The sequence below is a fragment of the Erigeron canadensis genome, chromosome 3 (assembly GCF_010389155.1).
Source record: "Erigeron canadensis isolate Cc75 chromosome 3, C_canadensis_v1, whole genome shotgun sequence".
NCBI classification, from domain to species: Eukaryota; Viridiplantae; Streptophyta; class Magnoliopsida; order Asterales; family Asteraceae; genus Erigeron; species Erigeron canadensis.
Window position 1 is genome coordinate 21,763,876 of NC_057763.1, and position 21,065 is coordinate 21,784,940.

General features: G+C 31.0%; 1 protein-coding gene across 1 annotated transcript; it reads right to left on the reverse strand.

Annotated features, from left to right (window-relative positions):
* Nucleotides 1–4,202: 4,202 nt before the first annotated feature.
* On the reverse strand, nucleotides 4,203–7,333 carry LOC122594293 (trihelix transcription factor GT-3a-like). Its single transcript, XM_043766770.1, has 2 exons — nucleotides 6,958–7,333; nucleotides 4,203–4,846 (listed from the first exon to the last, which is right to left on the reverse strand). Exons 1-2 carry the CDS (start codon nucleotides 7,210–7,212, stop codon nucleotides 4,310–4,312), a joined length of 792 nt encoding a protein of 263 aa, XP_043622705.1. The 5' UTR covers nucleotides 7,213–7,333; the 3' UTR covers nucleotides 4,203–4,309.
* Between the last annotated feature and the right edge of the window lie 13,732 nt (nucleotides 7,334–21,065).

The following is a 21,065-nucleotide window of genomic DNA, read 5'->3' on the forward strand; positions in this document are numbered from 1 at the left end:
TCTAATATAATTGATGGAACCACTTATATACTTATTATTATTACTTAATGATTCATAAATAATAATTTGTGAATGGGGATTTAATATGGTGGACTAAATGAGAAGGAAAGGAGGTTACAATATTCATATAAAGATGGCCAACGAAAATAAGTTTTATTACTTACTACTTATCATGAGCACCATACAATGACATGCAGTAGTTACAATATTTTAAAGGGTTATTTAATTGAAAAACACTTCAAGTCCCGGATGTTTTTTTTATAATCTTACTTTTAAAATTGTCATTTTGTACAAACACAAGCTAGCAAAATTGAAAGTTTTCCAACTATTCCAAGTCAAGTTAGTGAATTTGCCACGATTTTTGATCGATAAGTAGCTTTTAGCACTTTAGCTTCATCTATGTTACCTCCAATAGTAATGGCCTTATGGTTGAACTATTTCTCATTTCGTATTCTCCAAATAATGACCCCCACCATCGTGCTGATAATAAAACATGAATTGTTTTAAACATTTACAATTTGGATAAACAGGAAACCCGACCCTTATCTGGCAGTACTTCCCTTACCATTTCCTTTTTGGACATGTAGGTCAAACATTAAGTTTTCAAATTAATCGACCTTCAAAGTATCAGGATAAGGATTTATTGATATAACTTGTTATTGACCTCACTCATCAGTGAGTTTTAAGGAGCAATAATAAACAATAAGTTTGTTAACTCATCACCTATTTTGTAAGTCAAAATTAACCATGAAAACGAAAGAAAAAACTTGGACCCAAAATGGTTACATGACTAACAATTAACAGGTCATGTGATTTACTTTATTCATTTACATATATAACAACAAAGTCTAAATCGTTACACAGTTTTTCTTTCACCCTTACAAAAAAGGGTTTTTTTTGCAACCAAGTATTTTATGACGACGCAGTTTCATCGCAATAAAGTCCAATAAACGACCAAAAAAGTTACAATTTTTGACTTTGATAGTCAAACTAAAATCTTTGCGGCGTTCTTCCCAAGCAATCCTTCTTGATAACCTCATCAATTACCACTAGGGTATTATCTTTAATAAATATTAAAAGAGAAACTTTAATTCAAAATTGAAGTAATCAACCCTTTATTGAATTTTTACCTCTTTTATCCACCTTTGGATCAACATAATGATGTCATCTTTGACACAACTTTCAGTCAAATACTATTTTAATCCTTCAACTACAGATTAAAAATTCCAACAATACATATATTAATTACTATTCTACTTATTTAACCATATCAAAATTAATATGTATAGTTTTTTGGATACTTTTGTTGATTTACATCGATCTCATAAAGCATATGTTTATCTTTCTTTTAACTTATTTGAATTTCATATATGATCTTTTCATAAATCTATTTATAGATTAATATTATAAAAAAAAAATTACATTTTCTTGATTTGTTATCAAATAGTGATTGTTTCAAAAATTATATCGTTTATTAAATTTGTAATACTTGAATTTCTAACAAGTATAAACAATTATATGTAAAGTTTATTAATTTGTGTCAAGTAATATTATGATCCATCTTTCATTATACTTTATTTTTCATAATTGATTTTAGTACAAATAGATAATAACAAATAATTTTGTATTTGATTATATAGTCTAAGTGTTACTTATGTTATGAAATATAATTAAGCTTAGATGTCGGACACTCACATATAAATTTTTTAAATCATAAAAATCATGGGGGCCTGTACATTTATTCATTGAACAATAAATAATAAAATATTAGTATGTGAGGGGTTCCACACCTAAGCTTAGGTGTCGGACAGCCTTATATTCCCTTTTCCCTATATATATATATATACTTGATGTTATATGATCAAGGATGAAACATATGGTTATTATAGTTTACTCTGAATCATTTGAATGAGCTCAACGGAGATATTTTGACAAACAGCTATAATCAAATATATGAGTATTGTAAATTAACTACACATTAGCAAAACAAAGAGTAAATATTTTCTCTTAGTTCACTATATACAATATCATGGAAGATCAAATTGTGTTTGATAAAGTGTTGACATCGATGCATCCAAGGAATCCTGAAACATCTGGGTTTAAATCATCTTACTTTGGAAGCAGTCGTATATGTACAACCCAAAAATCAATAACTTTGCTATGGCTTCAATAAAGGAGAATACATGCTTGTCGATCATAAACACGAAATCAGCTTCTACAAAACAAATATTGTTCGTGTATCAAGTTATTTTATGGATATCGTGGATCCTTATAACTTTGTTATTATACGTAGTGAACTACTTCCTTACATGGGGCTAACCTTTTTAGTTTTTAACCCAATGAAAAAAACGCATGTTGTACAGAATATAATCATTTGTGACACTACATAGAAACTAAAATACAGTTGACAGGTGGATGATATACCAGTGTCAAACCTTAGTCTTTAAAATTATATTTATAATATGGTTAATTGATGAAAAGAACAACCGTTTGATTGGAATTGTTCTTAATTTATTTATTGTTGTGTTAGTTTTATAGCTTTAAGTATTTTTTTATATAGCTGTGTTAGCTTTTTATACGTATATATATAATTTTGTTATAGGTTTTCCCCGCGTTTCACGCGGGTTATAATCTAGTTATTGTATATACATTAATGTTCATAATTTTAAAGATTACGAGACTTAAAAATGTTTCTTACTCATAGCAGAAATATAAACTGTAATAAAATAAAGGGTAACTAGGATAAATGAAACCACCTATATATCGTTCTTAACTTCTTTTTTTAAAAGCAGCGGATAAATGACTAACATCCCCAACTTTGATGCGTCCATGCTGGGTTCGAATCTTGACAATGCCCTAAAGGTTTTGCTCTCCCATATGTCGATAGGTATAATATTGCTAAGGCCCCCTCACCACATTTGCATGTGACAAGATTTGAACCCATGACCCCTAAAAAGAAATCACAAAGTGAAAACTCCCTAATCACTAGGCTAAGGGAAAGAAAAAAAACAAAGTTGTCGCATATTTTATTTTAATTTTTTATTGTAGAAAATTTGAAAAATACAACGATGACATGTAAAGCCAAGTCACTAGTCCACTTGTCATTTTTATGGTGTGACAAGTCATTTTTTCATTTAACATTGATGGATTAAAAAAAAATTCTTTTATTTATTGAGTTTTAATAATATAATATTTTTTAATATCGACTTAGATATTAGTTAGCAGTTAATATTCGAGACATTTAAAATAAAAATATGTTTATTTAATTTTAATAAAAAATTTTGATATGTCGGTTACATTATTAACGATTTTTTTAACAATAAATGTTTTCTAGTAAAATCATTTTGTCTCTTTTGTGTTTAGAGTTAAGCATCTAGCTCATTAGTTGGTTTGTAAAACATTTTTTATATTTTAATTGTTTTTCTTTAAATATATTGAGGTAAGTTCCACTTATCCATCTTGCTTAATTGTGATATATGTTATTGAGAAGTTGAAGTTTAAATATTCGATCGACAACAAATTAAGTCAAATGAAGAAATGTGAAATGGCGTGCACGTGTTCGTAGCTTTGTATGAATCCGGTGGCTATGTCGTTTTGTCATATATGATTTTTGGATGTTGACGCGGTTTGGTCAAAACACTATTTCATCTCATTGACTTTTTACTATTTTGCTCTGTATTACATATCCTCACTAAATACTATTCTGTTCACAAAAATTTTATAATATGATCGAAATGTAATTACTAAAGAATTTTGCATTGGAGAAGTCAATTTACCCTTATTGCTAATTTGACTTTAGAAAAACGGTTCGTAATTGTTAAGGACCACGAAGTAAGTTTGGAAACTATTTAACGAAAGATGACGATTTTGTGAGATAAACAAAATATAAATGTGAACAATAAAAATGATATAGATTGGGGTATCATTTTATCTACAACTTCAACATCTATACACTTTTATAAAAAGTTTAAGCTTTGTATAATCTTTCACATTTTCAAGTTTGAAAACTCTTAATTATAAAGAGTTTAGGGCAAGCAGTATTAAATAGTTTCTCATATTTTTATTAAGGATAGCGATCGGGAATGTTGGTATTTGCTTTTGTCAATTGTTGAATTTGATGATCGTTAATAAAGGTTAGCTAGGGTGTAAGAGATTAAAGATAAAATCAAGATAATATGTGATAATAAATTAATTTTGTGATGTAAATTTCAAACGACTCTTTGAAAGCATGTTCGTACGTTGCAAGTTTTGAATAATGCACAATTATTTTAACCAAATTCTTGACTATTTAAGCAACAAGTCCACAATATTACATATCTTGACTTCTAATCTTTTCTAAAAGTTCAGTAACAAGAGCATCCCATTTTTGAGATCTTACTTCTTCTTTCACCATTCTTTGCTCCTCTCTCTCCCTCCATCTTTGATCCAACATTCTTCTTTCGTTCGCTAACACTTCCATCTTTTCTTGCCATGCGATCTCTTTCGATCTCCTCTCTTCCTCTTTCGCCTCGAATATTTCCATCCATTGCTTCTCGATATGCATTTGTTGCTTCATAAATTCATCTAGAATCTCTTTCAAGTTACTAGCTATACTACTGCTAGGATTATTTCCTGTTCTACTACTCTTTGTTGTCTTCAATTTTTTGTTAGTCTTTTCTATATGACTTTCTTCATTTGGTTCATCATCATCTGAAGATAATTCCATCATTCTCTTTTTCGATCCGCTTGCTACACCCTCGGCTTCCATCCATAGCATCCTTTGCATTCGAGCTGAAAAAATCGCTTGCATATCGTTGTAGTGTGGGAATTGTTGCCTCATGCCATCATGTTCAACTGCCTCACATCCCTAAAATTTAATTCCAAGAAAATAAGTTTATTTATTTTTTTTCGAACAACATTGATAGGACTCAACGACATGTCTTTTCATCGTCCGGTAGAGATCAACCACATCACCAGCACAGTCAATCCGAGGGCATGACTGGCGGTGGAAGTCCCACTACCTGGAGGAAACTAGCTAATATATACACATGATTATGGAAATTTCAAATGAATCAACTTTTATTTTCTTGCTGATATGTATATTGTATACGACATGCAAGTAGGATTAATTAAGTTTCTGAAATCAAAGAAGTAACGTATGCTTCAAGAAAACTCAATATAAGTGATATAGTGGGTGTTTCTTTCAAGCACAATCATGCATGAAAACAAACAAATTTAATTATGAATCTTATCTACTAAAATCATGTAGGCATCGCAATTATCTAATTAACTACGAGTACTATCCATCTTAAAAGATCCCATCTCATTTAAAACGGTCAAACGATATGTGAAATATGACAACAAATTAAAATTGAATCCGTGAAACCAACTTTTCCCCTTATCTCCCCCCCCCCCCCCCCCCCCCCCCCCCCCCCCCCCCCACACCCACACATTATGTCAAACTTGAGTGTAAAAACCTTTTAACCAAATAACCTTGGTTCACTTTGTTCTAGTTAAAGTTAATGGTTAACTAATTCACGTAGTGTAATGCACAATTTTGTATATTAATTTGCAAAGAGATGTGATATAATTAACTCTATGGTTGAAGATTATAAACAAGGTAAGATGTTTATCATCTGCAAGCTATGCAAACATTTATGCTAAAAAAGTAGTTAATCTTCGATAGATTTATGATTTCATATGTATTATTATGGGACTTGCTAATGACAGTTTTGTAGGCTGTTGTGGTAATATTCATGAAAATAGTTATAATTTTACTATAAAAATTCAGAGGGTAAATCTTTTATATGAAATATATAATTTTTTTTATGCACATATGCTAACGGGATTATAGTTAGCATTTTCCTATTATTATTTATGAAATGGAAGATACGTACTCTGTCTGATGTATACAAGTGTGAAAGCATACATTTACAATTAGAGTAGTATAATATATTTATGTTAACAAAGTACCCTTTTGTTAACACCCTTTCATCAACCATATTACCATTCATTATGATTCAAAACGCCAAACCAAACACCTAATAAAGTTTTACAACATTATTATCTAGGGATAAGTATCCTGGAATATAATAAACTTTGGACGAATGTTTATAGTAGGAAATAACTAAAGTTTTGTGTATTGTATGTAAACAATTTTAAAAAATGTTTTATTGTATGTAAGAAAATATACGTGGCAACCATATAGAGGTGCCACTTGTCTGATTTTAATTGGTTGAATACATTTTCTTACATACAATAAATATTATTTTTGACTTGTTTACATATAATACACACAACTTTAGTTATTTCCTACTATAGATATTCGTTTAAAGTTTATTACATTACAAGATACTTATCCCTATTATCTATCCATATAGAAAACACACAAGGTAGTCACACCTCCACAGACTGCCTGGGGATCGATAAAACACTTTCTTAGTTCTATAATTCTATAAAAGCTTTTTAAAACACAAAATAATAATTATAAATAAAGGAAAACATATAAACATGTACATCTTGTAAATCTTGCTTGAACCCACATTGGTTTTATTTTATCTAAAAAGTTTTATCTAATACGTCATGAATACCGTACCCAAAAGAGAGACTACTTTCAGAGGAACATAATCATCTCAAGGAGTGATAAGCGCATTCTTGACCTCTGTTTTAAAAGACAAATTAAATTATTTCCAAATTCCAACTGATCCAATCCTGCTTGTTATTAAATTGCTCCGTATCTGACAACTTACCTAGCTAGTAATTTACCTACGTATATGTAATACCCCTCGATCTGATTATTAGCATCCTAAGTTTGCTCGTGTTGCAATGAGCGCGGCTAATTAACCACAACAAAAAAGTATATATGTTTGAACATATACAGAACCATTAGCTAGGGTTTACACCCAACCATATATTTAAGATCAAATCCAGATAGATATATGAACCATACAAATTAAGAAACACATATATTGCGTGTACCTTATAACGTGTGACAAGATTCTTCCATTTGGCTTTACACTGCTCGGCGCTTCGATTATACCCTCTCTCGTTCATCTTTTTTGCTATCACTTCCCAAAGAAGCTTATTGCGCTTTGTTTCCATGAACGTTTGATCCAATTCCGCACGCATCATTAAGAAATCTCGTGTTTCTTGCACACTCCATTGTGTAAACCTTTCACCACCAACTCCGCTATGTATGCTTGGATCGGTAGTATAAATGCCTCCATGCTCCATATATTTGTATATGTACGTAGGCGTACCTACATATATATAAATATGTATCGAACTTTATGATATATTTGGAAGGAACCAAATTTTTGTGAGTGTTTTTGCAGATGAATATAAATGGAAAAAGATAGGTTAAGGAAGAACTAAAAGGCTTTTATAAAATCGTTTTTAGCGTGTTTGTGTGAATCCAAAGTGTGAAAATGGTTATATATAAAAGAGTACATATATTTATATCTCTTGTTAACGTGGCAAATTGGATACAAATTTGTAATTTGGTTGTGTTTTTGGCATGGAAAATGAAGTGCTTCAAAAATAAAATATGTATTCATATTCATATATGTGCTGTAAATTAAATTTGTACTTCATAGATATCACTATTAATTAAAGTTATTTTGTTTTGTCTATCTGATCTCATCCTTCTACGCGTAAACTATATAATCCCTCTTCCAAACCATATGCAAGCCAAATTTGCCACAATCATTCAATGAGCCTTGGTATAATTCGTTTATCCAATTTGTAATTAGGCTTTAATAATACATCAAGTTATTATGAAATTTATTTAATATAGTGTAATAGGATTATATGAAAGCAAGTCTAAAAAGTTAAACTAAACTAACTAAAATTGAACTTGGCTACTTTATTTAGTATTTCTAACATGATATACGTTCAACTTTCTCATTCTTGTCTAATTTGATCAAATGATTTCTTTTAGGAAATTTTATTACGGAGTAGAAGAACGTTGGATTTAAAAGCCAATTTTTCCATTTAATATTTACTATATGGTTATTAGACGACTTGAACACGAGGTTGTTCTAGAACCGCTACCATCAAGTCATAAATAAAATCGAGAGAACCAAATCATTAGGACTCATCTTAGATGAAGTATTATATATCTACGTAGTAATAATATCAAAAGGGTGAGTACGTCTGAATATAATGAAAAAAATATATTTTCAGTTTATTCATCATCTTACATACGAAAATATATAAATATTATCATACCAAATATTTTTGTAATAATGACACACATTCGAGGCTTTGAGCCATTGGACATTTGCAATATATTACATCATCATAAAAGTCATGCTTACCGAAGGTTGTGGGGCACGTCTTGAAATATATCCTCTGACCAAATTCTTGAAAGTTTTTCCACCCAAATTCCAACATCACAATTGTTATATGAATTTTCTTTATCTAGAGCTGGTTAATTTTTCTCTTTGTATTATGTCAAAAGTCAAACATGACTGAAGTCAATTTATTGGTTATTTTCTTAATTCTAATTTCAAAGTCAGGTTCTTCCTCTATACCTCATCTAATTAACTAAACTGATCATACGCATAGATGGCTTTTGATAACACATAAAGATCTATCTTAAGTTCTTAACCTATTCGAGGAGAGTAAACTATTGTCTTGAATGTATGCATTTTACTGGACATTTTTACTCTTTTCGGTCCATTCCAAACATAGTTGTCAAAAGCAAGCAACGCAAAGATCCCAAATAGGCGAAGGTGAGAGGCGGAAAAAAAACGCATGCAAGGAAAAAAAAAACGCACTAAGTAAATAAATATAAAATATAATATTTTTGGAAAACTCAAATGATAAATTTAGAGACTTAGTAGAATACACATATTAAATTTTTAATAGGCATATCTTTAATTCTATTTGTCATTTTTCTAACCAAAGTTTAAAAAGTGGAGAAAGAACTACTTGGATTTCAATATTAAGGGTATTTTTAAGATGGGCCAAACTTGTGGCCTCCGCCCTATTGCTAGAATGCTACCATTCAGTTGGATTGATGTTGCCATTCAAGCTATCTTATGGATTATTATAAAACATCGTAGCTGTATTTCTTTTCAAACAAAACCCAATAACTAAAGGTTTTATTTGATGATATTATATTACTAGTGCTTATGTTCCATTCATTGGACGGGTAGTCTCAAGATATATAAATCTTATAATAATTGTGAAGCAAAATAAGTGTATGAACCAATATTACAACTTAATGAATACGAAAGATAAAAAAGAAATATATGAAAATTAACTCTAGATAAATATTGATTCCAATTTACCCATTTTTTCAATTTTAGTTAAATAAAAAGAAAAACAAAAAATGTATGACCAATATCACAACTTAATCAATATGAAAACTAAAGAAGAAACATATGAAAATTAACTCCATATAAGTATTGATTTCAGTTTACCTTTTTTTTTCCAACTTTAGTTAAATAAAATGAAAAACAAAAAGTATAGATTATATAATTTAAAAAATACATACCCATTCATCAGCAAAAACCATCTCAAACGTTTTGATTTTTTTCGGGTTGTTCCACTCCGAAACAATCCATAAATGCACAACACGAGTCGTAGATGATGGTTAACATTTGTTGGCTTAAAATCTTCAATATGAATTGTTGTAGAAGAAGAAGTCATAATGAACCTATAATGGACAACAAACTAAGTTAAAAAAGATAATCATAACAATAACATAAGAATTCAATGTTAGATAATAATAATAATGATTAAATATGAACAAAGTATATAAATAAAAAAACCTTATTGTTAGTCGATCTTAGCTTTATTTTTTATGTAGGTTTTTTTATTAGGGTTGAGAATATGTGAGGGTTTTTCTAGGTGATATATATATATATATAGATAGGGGTTTTGTTAAACAAAGTCCTAAGAGTTTTCGTTCACGTGCATTAAATAGTTATACACTTACCATAAAATTCAGGGGGTGGGCTTTTGATATGAAAATATACAACATTTTTATGCACGTTAAGTGAAACCCTAAAAGCTTCATTTAACATTTTCCTATAAATAATAATAATAAAGATTTTTTTATAAGATTTTTTTTTGTTAAAGATCGGCCATTTTTAACTAAATAAATATTGAAAAAAATAGAGGGATAATAAGGATGAAGTATTAGGCTAAAGGAGGAGATTAGGAGTGACAAATGTACTAATCTTTTTTAATTATATTATAGATATATGCGCAAGATTACAAAAAATAAATAATTCGTATGGTATATCATAAAGAACACTAAGAGTAAAAAAACAAATACTTTAGCTTACGGGATAAGAGATGTGTTTAAATTTTGATAGTAAAAAGATTTCTTTTCATATAAAAGGATTTATTATAGAGTTTAAATATAATTTTTTATTTAATAAATAAATAAATAAATCTAGAAAAAAATATAAGAGCTAGATTAATTAATAGGAAGGATTACACATAAGAAGGGATATTAGGGGTGCAAGTATACCCCTAACCAATAAATAAATAAAAAGAATCTAGAAAAAATAAAAGAGCTAGATTAATTAAAAGGAAGAATTAGATCTAAGAAGAGAGATCAAGGGTGTCAAATATACACCTAACCTTCTCTTTTAGTTATATTATAGATTTATGTTTGATTGGGTCTTAAATATAAAAAAACAGTAAGCCAAAATGGTTCCATCTTATTAAAATCTATGTTTTTCTTATAACTTTCTAGCGTCTTATTAAATTTTATAGTTAACTAGTCCTAATACCCGTACGATGTATGGTAGTTATATAGATCATATCATAAAGAAATTCGAATGTGTCCCATACATGATTTGTGGGTATGAAATAAACTGTGGTTTAAGTAAACCGATGATTGAAACTAAGTTATAATAAACATTAATGATAAATATAATATGAGTTTAGTTAAAGTTTTGGATTTACCTTAAATTTTCAAAATCATATCAAAATCGGAACTTGTAAGTATAAATGAACAACACATAGCCTTGTGATTTCGGATCGTAAACTCAATTTTTTGAAGTCTTCATGTTATTAACTTATTATAAGTAACTAGGTCTTTTACCCGCACGATGTGTGGATATTTAAAAAGGTTGTTTTAGTTATATGAATATTTATAATAACTTTTAACAATTATAAATTATTTAAGCATGTACATATACCAAAATATAACTCTTATTGTTTATGAAAATCTTTGCATTTACAAAAAAAAACATTATAAAATATTCATATTAAATATCACATATTATACTTCATGCAATACTAATAAACATAAAATTAAATTAAATTGTAAATGTAATGTAAAATCATAACCATCTGTTATTTTTTCAAAGTGATATGTGATCTATTAGAATTTCATCACACTCATTCAAATAATATAGTCTCATGAAACTTAAGTGGTGTTTGTTTGTGACTTAATAAAATAAGTCATGACTTAATCAAAAATACTTATTCCATTAAGTCATCAAAAGTGTTTGTTTTCGTGACTTAATAAACAAAAAATAACTGTAATAACTTAATCCATACAAACATTATTTATCCATTCAGTCACTAAATCAATTCAGTCACTTAACTGGTAAAAAAATAAACACGCCCTTTTTCTTTTATATTTGATATAATGTGTTTTTTTATTTGAAAATAGTTGATATAAAGGTAATTGATGCAATGGTAATTACAATTAATTAAGAACAAACCTATGATTCAAATTAGGTTAAATTAACATGTAATTGATGCAAGTGTCTTGAAATAGTTTTTATAAAACGTAAAATCACCACCAAAAAAAGGATAAAAAATAATTACAATATGATAGTAGAATAAGATATGAACATTTTAAAAACCAATAGTATAAAATGTTTTCCAATTTTAAAAATAAAATTTAAGTTCATACGGTTTCTACTATGACATAGGATTTGATTTTTTACTTTTGTTTTTCTTTTAAATTTTGTGTATATATAGATTTTATTTCTATTTAATCTAATATTATGTTTATATAATAAAATTTAGTGGATTTATTATATTGTGAAAAAAATGTAGAGAAGCCACATAGGATGAAGACTTATGTGGCAATTTTTAAAAATAGGTTTAAATTGAAGAAAGCTTTAAAAGGCTAAGATTCCTATTGTTTTAATAATTATATAGATATAAGTAATAGGAGTTGAAGAATTGAGAAAAAAAAAGAGAGACAATTTTATTAATTAGAAAACGATCAATCAAATAAGGTTATAATATCTTTTGTATCTATAAGCTAAGCAGTTAGAGTTTAATTTTAAGTCTAATAAGGAAACTGAATCTTTATACACATCAAAATCGGAACTTGTAAGCATAAAGGAATAACACATAGCCTTGTGATTTCGGATCGTAAACTCAAAATTTTGAAGTCTTCATGTTATTAACTTATCATAAGTAATATAAGTAATAGGAGTTGAAGAATTGTGAAAAAAAAGAGACAATTTTTATTAATGTTAAGAGTTAGAGTTTAATTTTAAGTCTAACAAGGAAATTGAATATATACACAATTAAAAATGTTAATTTAATAAAATAAATAAACTAAAAAGACACGTGTCAATCAAATATTACGCCACGTGTCGTTTAAAAACATATCAATCATGTTTTAGTTTATTGGTAGAGGGTTGTGATCAAAAAGATCTACTAAAAAGTCTAGAAACTAAGGGCCTTTTTACAGCCGTCAGATTAACAAACATACACCGTCCAAATTAAAAAAAAAAAAACACGGGGAGGGGTAACGTGGTAATTTAACCTGTTATATTCACCAACACTATATAACACATACAAAAGCCCCAATCAAACCCTAAAAACAAAATCAATCGTGAAATCAGATCCAAACCCGTTGCGACACACACCTTTGACAATAGAAACTCTGGAGATCTCTAAACAACAATCTCCGATCGTCGGTCATATTACAAAACCTGGAGATTTCTCCGGTGGTGGTACAACTAATTGACATAATCGTTGATAATCTTCAATAATTCAGTGATGGAATCAAAAGAAGAATCAGTTTTAGAATCAAAAGAACATGATGTTTCTGACGACGAGATTATTGAAGATGAAGAAGGGATATTTGCAGACGAGGAAGAAGACAACACAGGTACATAACCAATCAAAGTTAATTTTACATATCAACGTTGATTGCACATAGAAATATAGCTTTTCAGCTTGAAAATAACATGCTTAATCCAATCAAAATTGATTATAGACAGGAATACAACTTTTACGCTTAAAATCAAAGTTGATTGTACATAGGAATATAACTTTTCAGCTTGAAATAACATGCCTAATCCAATCAAAATTAATTATAAACAGGAATACAGCTTTTACGCTTACAATCAAAGTTGATTGTACATAGGAAAATAGCTTTTGTGCTTACAATCGAGGTTGATTGTACATATGCATGTAAATTTTGTGTTTGAAGTAACCTGCCTAATTCAATCAAGTTGATTGTACATAGGAATATAGCTTTTGTGCTTAAAATCAAAGTTGATTGTACATAGGAATGTTAATTTTCTCTTTGAAGTAACCTGCCTAATCAGATCGAAGTTAATTGTACATAGGAAAATTTTGTACTTTAAATAACATGCCTAATGCAATCAAAGTTGATTGTACATATGAATGTGGCTTTTATTCTTGCAATCAAAGTTGATTGTACATAGGAATATAGCTTTTGTGTTTGAAAATAACCTGCCTAATCAAATCAAAGTTGATTGTACATAAGAATATAGCTTTTGTCTTTGTCTACATAAGTTAAATGATAATATGTGCATTTCCTTTTTTTCATTACAGTTTATACTGTGAATGTAACGCCTATAACATTACCAACAACTACAATAATCCAAACACCAGGAGGATCAGAGTTTTTTGCGCCAATAGTAGATCCAAGAATGTTACCGGTCAAGGGAAATATTTATGGAACACTAGAAAATTGTGAAGCATTTTATTTAGAGTATGCTTCTCATGCTGGATATGATGTTAGGAAATCTTGTCAGAAAACTACTAGGTCTGGATGGATCAAACAAAAGTACTATCTTTGTAGCAGGCAAGGAACACCGAAAAAAATGTTTCACTTGATACTTTAGAAACAAAAGAAAAAAAATTAGGAAGAGTACTCATGAATGCACTAGATGTAGAGCTAGAATTAGATTTGATTGGATATTTGATACCGAAAGCTACAGAGTAGGTCTTTTTGAACCACATCACAACCATGAGATGCTTCGTCAAGAGTACAGGCACTTATCAAGGACCGAAAGACAACTAAAATATGTCGAGCAGCTTTTTGTGTACAATGCACACCTTGCAAACATTGGACCAACAAAAGCTCATTAGTTGTACAGTAACATGAAAGGGAGCTATCAGAATGTAAATGGGACAGTTGACGACTTCAGAAATTGGAAAAGAGACCTGAATGTCTTTATTAATGAAAGTGACTCTCAAATGGTAGTTAACAAAATGGAGGAGAGAAGGGAGTACATTCCGGGGTTTTCGTTTGAATACATTCTTGATGACAGTCAATTGCACTCACTTTTCTGGGTTGATGAGGTGGCGAGGGTCAACTATCAGGAATTCAGTGACATTATGTCGTTTGATGCGACATACCGAACAAATAGGTATTATTTTTTAAAACCATATAGATCAATCAAATGTGATTGGAAAATAGAAGTTACATCAGATTTGATTGTTTTTTTGTTTGTTTTTTTTGGTCAAAAGGTACAACATGATGTTCGTACTGTTCACTGGAATTGACAACCATGGTAAGTGTGTAACCTTTGCTGCTGGGCTGATAAGAGATGAAAAAGCGGAGACCTACACATGGCTTTTAAACTGTTTCATGAGGTCGTTCAATAAAGAGCCAACGATGGTGGTAACCGATCAGGATAAAACGATGGAAATTGCAATAAAAAATGTGTTTAAGACGGCAAAGCATAGGCTGTGCATGTGGCACATAACACAGAAGTTGCCAACAAAGGTAATTTACTTTGGCAATCAAAGATGATTGAGTACTATTTAATGTTTAAATCTTTTTTAAAATATGCTTTTGTAATGACCAATAAAATGTGATTGGATACAGGTTAAAGAGGCAATTCCCAAGTATTGAAGAAGAATTAGAAAGAGACTTTAAGAAGAGGTTTGACAATATAGTGTGGAATATGCATATCGAGCCACATGTTTTTAAGGCGAACAGTGGGATAAACTAATGAGTGATTTTTCGTTGAAGAATGATACATGGTTCAAGTACATGTTCCAAATTAGATCAAAATGGATACCTGCTTACTTCACAGAAACTCCAATATTTGGTCTGATGAAAACAACCTCAAGGTCAGAAAGCGAAAATGCTTTTTTTTCACATTTCACAAGACAAGGAGCAAATTTGGTACACTTTATGAGTGGCTTTGAATCTGCAATGTTGAAGCAAAGGTCAACACAAGAGAAGTTGGATGTTGATGACATCAAAAAAAGCCGAACATTGTGCACCAAACTGAAAATTGAAAAGCATGCTTCAAAAATATACACAAAAACAGTTTTCGAGATTGTTCAGAAAGAGATAGATGCTTCGCTGTATGCATGTTCAGTTGATCAGATGACTATCAAGGGTGATTGTAAAGTTATCTTATTAACGAAAAATTAGAGAAGAAAACACTGGATACTGGAAAAAATGTGATACAATACAAGGTATGTTTCTGTTCTATGCACAATTTTGAAGTTAGAGTGATTTTATTTAGTCAATCAAATATGATTAGTCAATGAAAAAATTTTTAAAAAATCTCTATCCATGAAGGTACTTTATAACCGGCAAGATGGATCGATTATGTGTACTTGTAGACACTACCTTTGTTACGGTCTCCTATGCCGACATTGTTTTGTGGGTCTCAACAACAATAATGTGGAAGAAATACCTGCACAATACATAATGAGGCGATGGACGAAAGGCATCATACCACCAAATTTAAGATCGAGAAGAAACAGATTCAACAATGCAAATATGGGTACTCAAAAGCTGGTTACTGATGTAACCTCGATTGTTGAAGATTGCTTGCATCTACTTGTTAATGATGAAAAAAAGCTCACAGAATTTCTGGAAAAAATGAAAGACTTGAAGAAAAAAGTTGAGGATGAAATGCCAAAACAACCTCAAAGAAAAAAGATGACGTTATAGAAAAAATGACGGGTGTTTCTAAGTCGGATACAAATAGAATAAAAAACCCACCAGTTAGCTCATACAAGGGGTTCTTCAGAGACAAACGTTTGATGGGTGGAAAAGAAAAAGGGATTATAGAAAGCAACAAAAGAAAGAGTAACTGCAGCCTGTGTGGAGGGACAAATCACAACATGAGGACTTGTGGAAAAAAGAAACAAAAAGCGAATTAGAGTATGACTTCTGATGTGTCTCAGATCACCTAGCAAGACACTATTTTTTATTGCTATTTTTTTTTTCCTATTTTGCAGATTTTATTCTTGGGTTGATAGATTTTTAACAGCTTACAAATTTATACCTGGTTGAATATTTGTAGTGACCAATCAAACATGATTTTCTATATCCAATCAAAAGTGATTGAAAATGTGATGTGCTTGAATGTGTATAGTGTGTTACATTTCTGTGTATAATGTGTTACATTTCTGCAACATTTCACAATCTAACTTGCTTGAATCTGTGTATAATGTGATACATTTCTGCAATGTTGTCATATTTTGTCACAGTGCAAAAAGAGACCATCAGCTAAATGCAAATGGAATGGAACATGGAAGGACCATCACTGCCGGGCTACTGGTTTGCACATATATATTCCACACCTAGTCTGGACCAAAAGTTTTCTAAGACCAACTTCGACAGGTTGTGGTATTATCAAGCCAGCCTATCTGTATTTGCTTGATCGGTCTAAATTTACCAAATTTGATTGTCCAAAACTGTGTCCAATCAAGTTTGATTGAATAGTGTTGGACAATCAACTTTGATTGCACAAAAAATTCACCCTATAAACATTGTACAACATTAAATTGTAATAATCATTTTACTGCATAAAGTCTTATCACATTCCACTACATTTGAACACATTCAAAAATACACAAGTCTATTAAACGGATTCAAATACACAAGTCTACTAAACACCATTCAACTACAAAAGCAAACAGTTAAGCAAAAGAGTTTGAGTAAAAGAGTTTAATCACCCATTTCCTGAGACACTGCAGAGTTTCTATGTTTCCTTTCATCCCTACCTCCTAGAAAAAAGCTTTGTTATTGCTGCCCGGGAATATTTTTCTGAAAACGCTCTAGCATCCTTTAGTATCATTGCAGCATGTTTGTTTATCTCATGCGTCAGTATCTTTGCAGTGTACCTTACCCTCAGCTTCAACAAGACATACTTCTGGTCTTTAGATTCATTTGGAAGTCCACAATTCCATGTATCCTCATACTGTCCCTTAAACGATTCCATGTGGCGCATGAGAAACACGCCACAATCCACAAAGTTATCTTTTGTATTCCATGTGAGGATAAATTGTGTAGCCTTAAGACCTTTAACAAGTTGAGCAGAAGGATGTTTCACATGCATCAAGTGAGCCGAGAACAGTTTATGCTGTATACAACAGTTTTTTGAAAACCATCAAAACGAATGTACAACTTATATTGCATATTACAAAAAGAAGTTTATGCTTATATCAACATCAAGCCAAAAATTAAATGCAATCAACTGTTTTGACAATTAGTGAACCCAATACATGCTTAAATCAGACCCAAAAGCTAAAATTGCACTAACCACATATTACTGTTGATATCATATATAACAAAGATGAGAATTGATTTATACTTACCACAAAACTTGTCACCTTCTTGTATTTTCCATTGAAGGTTCCGACATCTTCAGGAATCATATTGTCGATTATGTGCAATGTCGGTTTCTCCCTTAGATCATAAACCAACAAATAGAAATGTGATGAACGACAGAGAGGGAAAAACACTTGTTTGTATGATAAAGGTAAAGTCTTAAGTCTCCAAAATAAACACATTACAACTATAGAATCAAGAATGATTAAGTATAAGAACAGAAAACTAAAGGCTATACCAGATCAAAGTCTCTGAATGACATTCCATCACAATGATTGCCAAAGAAGGAACGCAAATTATCCTCACATAAAGTCGTAAGCACTTTGGAAGATTTCTTCTTGGACTCAAAGAATTCTTCCGACTGTTTGATAAAAAAAAAGGCTAAGTAAATAAAAATCGAGCTTGTTAGTAGTTACAAAACTTGTAACAGATTAAAAACTTACAAGAATAGATGTATTGAGAAACAATCTAGATACTGCATTTGGTTTCCTAGTTCTTTCTTGGAAATTCAACACTGCGGCCCAACAATCTATGACACCAGATTCAATATATGACCCGGGGGCTAAAGATTGGAACATAAAACGCATACCAAAGCTTGATCCGTATACACCAGGGGACTCAAAAATCATTTGACTATAAATCAAAAAGAAAAAAACAGCTAAATTATGATCATTTTCAGTTTATGAAAATGATCAAATTAATACTTATACAGGAAGTGGGAAACTTACGTTTGAGAAATATCTAATTCTGAAAACATTTGCATCGCAACACGCAGTTCTGAATGACAAATACGCGAATTAACGGGGGTTTTCGCGTTGACATATGGAGATTGCAACACAGGAGCTGGTCTACGTCGTCGTTTACCAAATGCTGGCTGCAAACCACTTAGGCTAGACGGAGGCTCTGGATCTACAACTTTAGGAGGAACACTCATATCTTTTTCAGACTCCTGAGACAAAATATGAAATGTTGGTGTATATCTTACCTTCTTTTTTGAGCGTTTGGGAAGGCTAAGTGAATATATATCACTTCGATTGAGAAATTCTTTCATATCTTGAATTACCTCATTCTGATCGAAGCACAACCACTCTGAAAATAACTCTTCTTCTTGGTCAGTAGCAATATCGTACACTTCTTCTTCATCAGAAAGATGATCATCTACTTCTTTATCGCCTTCACTCATCTTCTCTACATTATCATGAACATCGGCTTCAGGATTTTGAACATCAGCATGTACTTCATCGGAATCAAGATTCACACCATTTAATGCTTCATTTTCTCCTTGATTAACAAGAACCGGAATGCCATCATCCACAAAATCTCCTGACTGCATGACATCACCAACTACATCATCACTTACAACACCTTCTTTGACTAATAAAGACGCCAATTCATCATCATCATCTGATTTGCCCTCACAATCCTTCAATGAAAATATATCAATCATCTTCGCATGACAAACTTTAAAAACTTTATCATCACCAAACTTTGCAGCCACATCTTTGAAAGCATCCACTAGTACATTCTTCATACTTGAAACGACATCTAAATTGTCTTCAATAAACTTCAGATACTCCTATTATAATATAAAAACAAATAACCACATCGTATCCAGTCAATGATCACTAAAAACACCTACCAAATTAATCAAAACACAAATTCTTTACACAATCAAAACTGATTGTATACACTGATTCTATACACAATCACATATGATTAAAAACATTCAATAGAAACTGATTATGTACAGACTACTTGACCTGACACCATATTCAATCAAGTCTGAACATATATTGGTTTAATACAAATCAAAACTGATTGTATACACTGATTCTATACACAATCATATTTGATTAAAATAATTCAATCAAAACTGATTGTATACCACTCGACCTGGCAACATATTCTGATCATATTTTAGTTTAATACAAGTAAATGTATATTTATCCGACACTAAAGACCAAACGGTAAATAAATAATGTAAATAATCACTAGTCATTATAGTACCTTCTTTTCATCAGAAATGCCTTCCTTGTTAGAATCACTAACATGCACAAAACCTTCACCCGAATCTTCGTGTTCAACAAAATCAGGGGCAAGTTCGAGCAAACCAAAACCTCCATTGAGAATTTCCTTATCAACACGAGCTTCGATAAAGTCACTCCAATTTCTAAAGACTTGACGTTGTCGGCAAACGGGAACACTCTCACATATCGTACAGTCAAGATAAAGGAACTACAAAATAAAAGGGAAAAAAAAGAAATTTTAAAACCAAGAAAAATATAAAAAAAACACATATAGAATATACATAGGCATGCACTTACAGTTAAGAAAATTGCTAGACCGGCATAAGAATTTTTTCAGGATAAAGTCGGTTCCATTGACTTTTACTATACTGTAATTTTGTCAACAAGTGACCACACCAATCAATATCAGCAACTTTTGTTTTCCTAGATACGTAATCCAACACATCATACTTCAACAAACCGTTGTTGTCACTACATATCATCGTATTCCAAAACAACATTAGAAAGTTGATCGTAAAAAGAAAATCAGTAGCACCATTGGATCTACTGATAATAGTTGCTAGTGACGAATTTCTTCTAGTTCCACTAAATTGACTTAACCACTGCTTATGGAATTCAGCATCAGGCTGAAACTTCCCAGAATGAAGATCAATATTCACCTTTTCAAATCCCTAACACATCCAAAATAGCTTGCTCATCACACTTAATGTCCCCCTTCGAGGTCCTAATGACCATATCTTTGCCATCAAACGAATCCATGACATAGTAAACAAGTTTTGGAGGTAAACTCTTGATATTAAAACCTACAAGGGAACCAAAACCTAACTCGCGGGGCAGCTTCTTCTGAGCAAGACTAAGTTGAGTCATAACACTAGCAAATGCACCAGGTGTGGTCCTATAGACGATAGAGGTAAAATCTGAAGCATTAACTGAACATTTCTGGGCAACTTTCTTGGGAGCTCTTTTGAGATCTTGTCTAGGACACTTAGGGGAGTTCTTATTAGAAGCTAAACGAGCACCATTCAGGGACTCCTTCTTAGAAGGGTCCTTCTTGGGTTCCTAAGACTCAGGACAGTCTTTTTTAGAAACTAAACAAGGAGACTTCCGAGAAACCTTCTCAGTAGAGACATTCCTAGGTTCCTGAGACACCTTTGCCTTCTTCTTCTCTCTAACACGCCCCAATTCAGCAAGAGGTTGATTTAAATCATCTGCAGAAATGGCATTGTTGG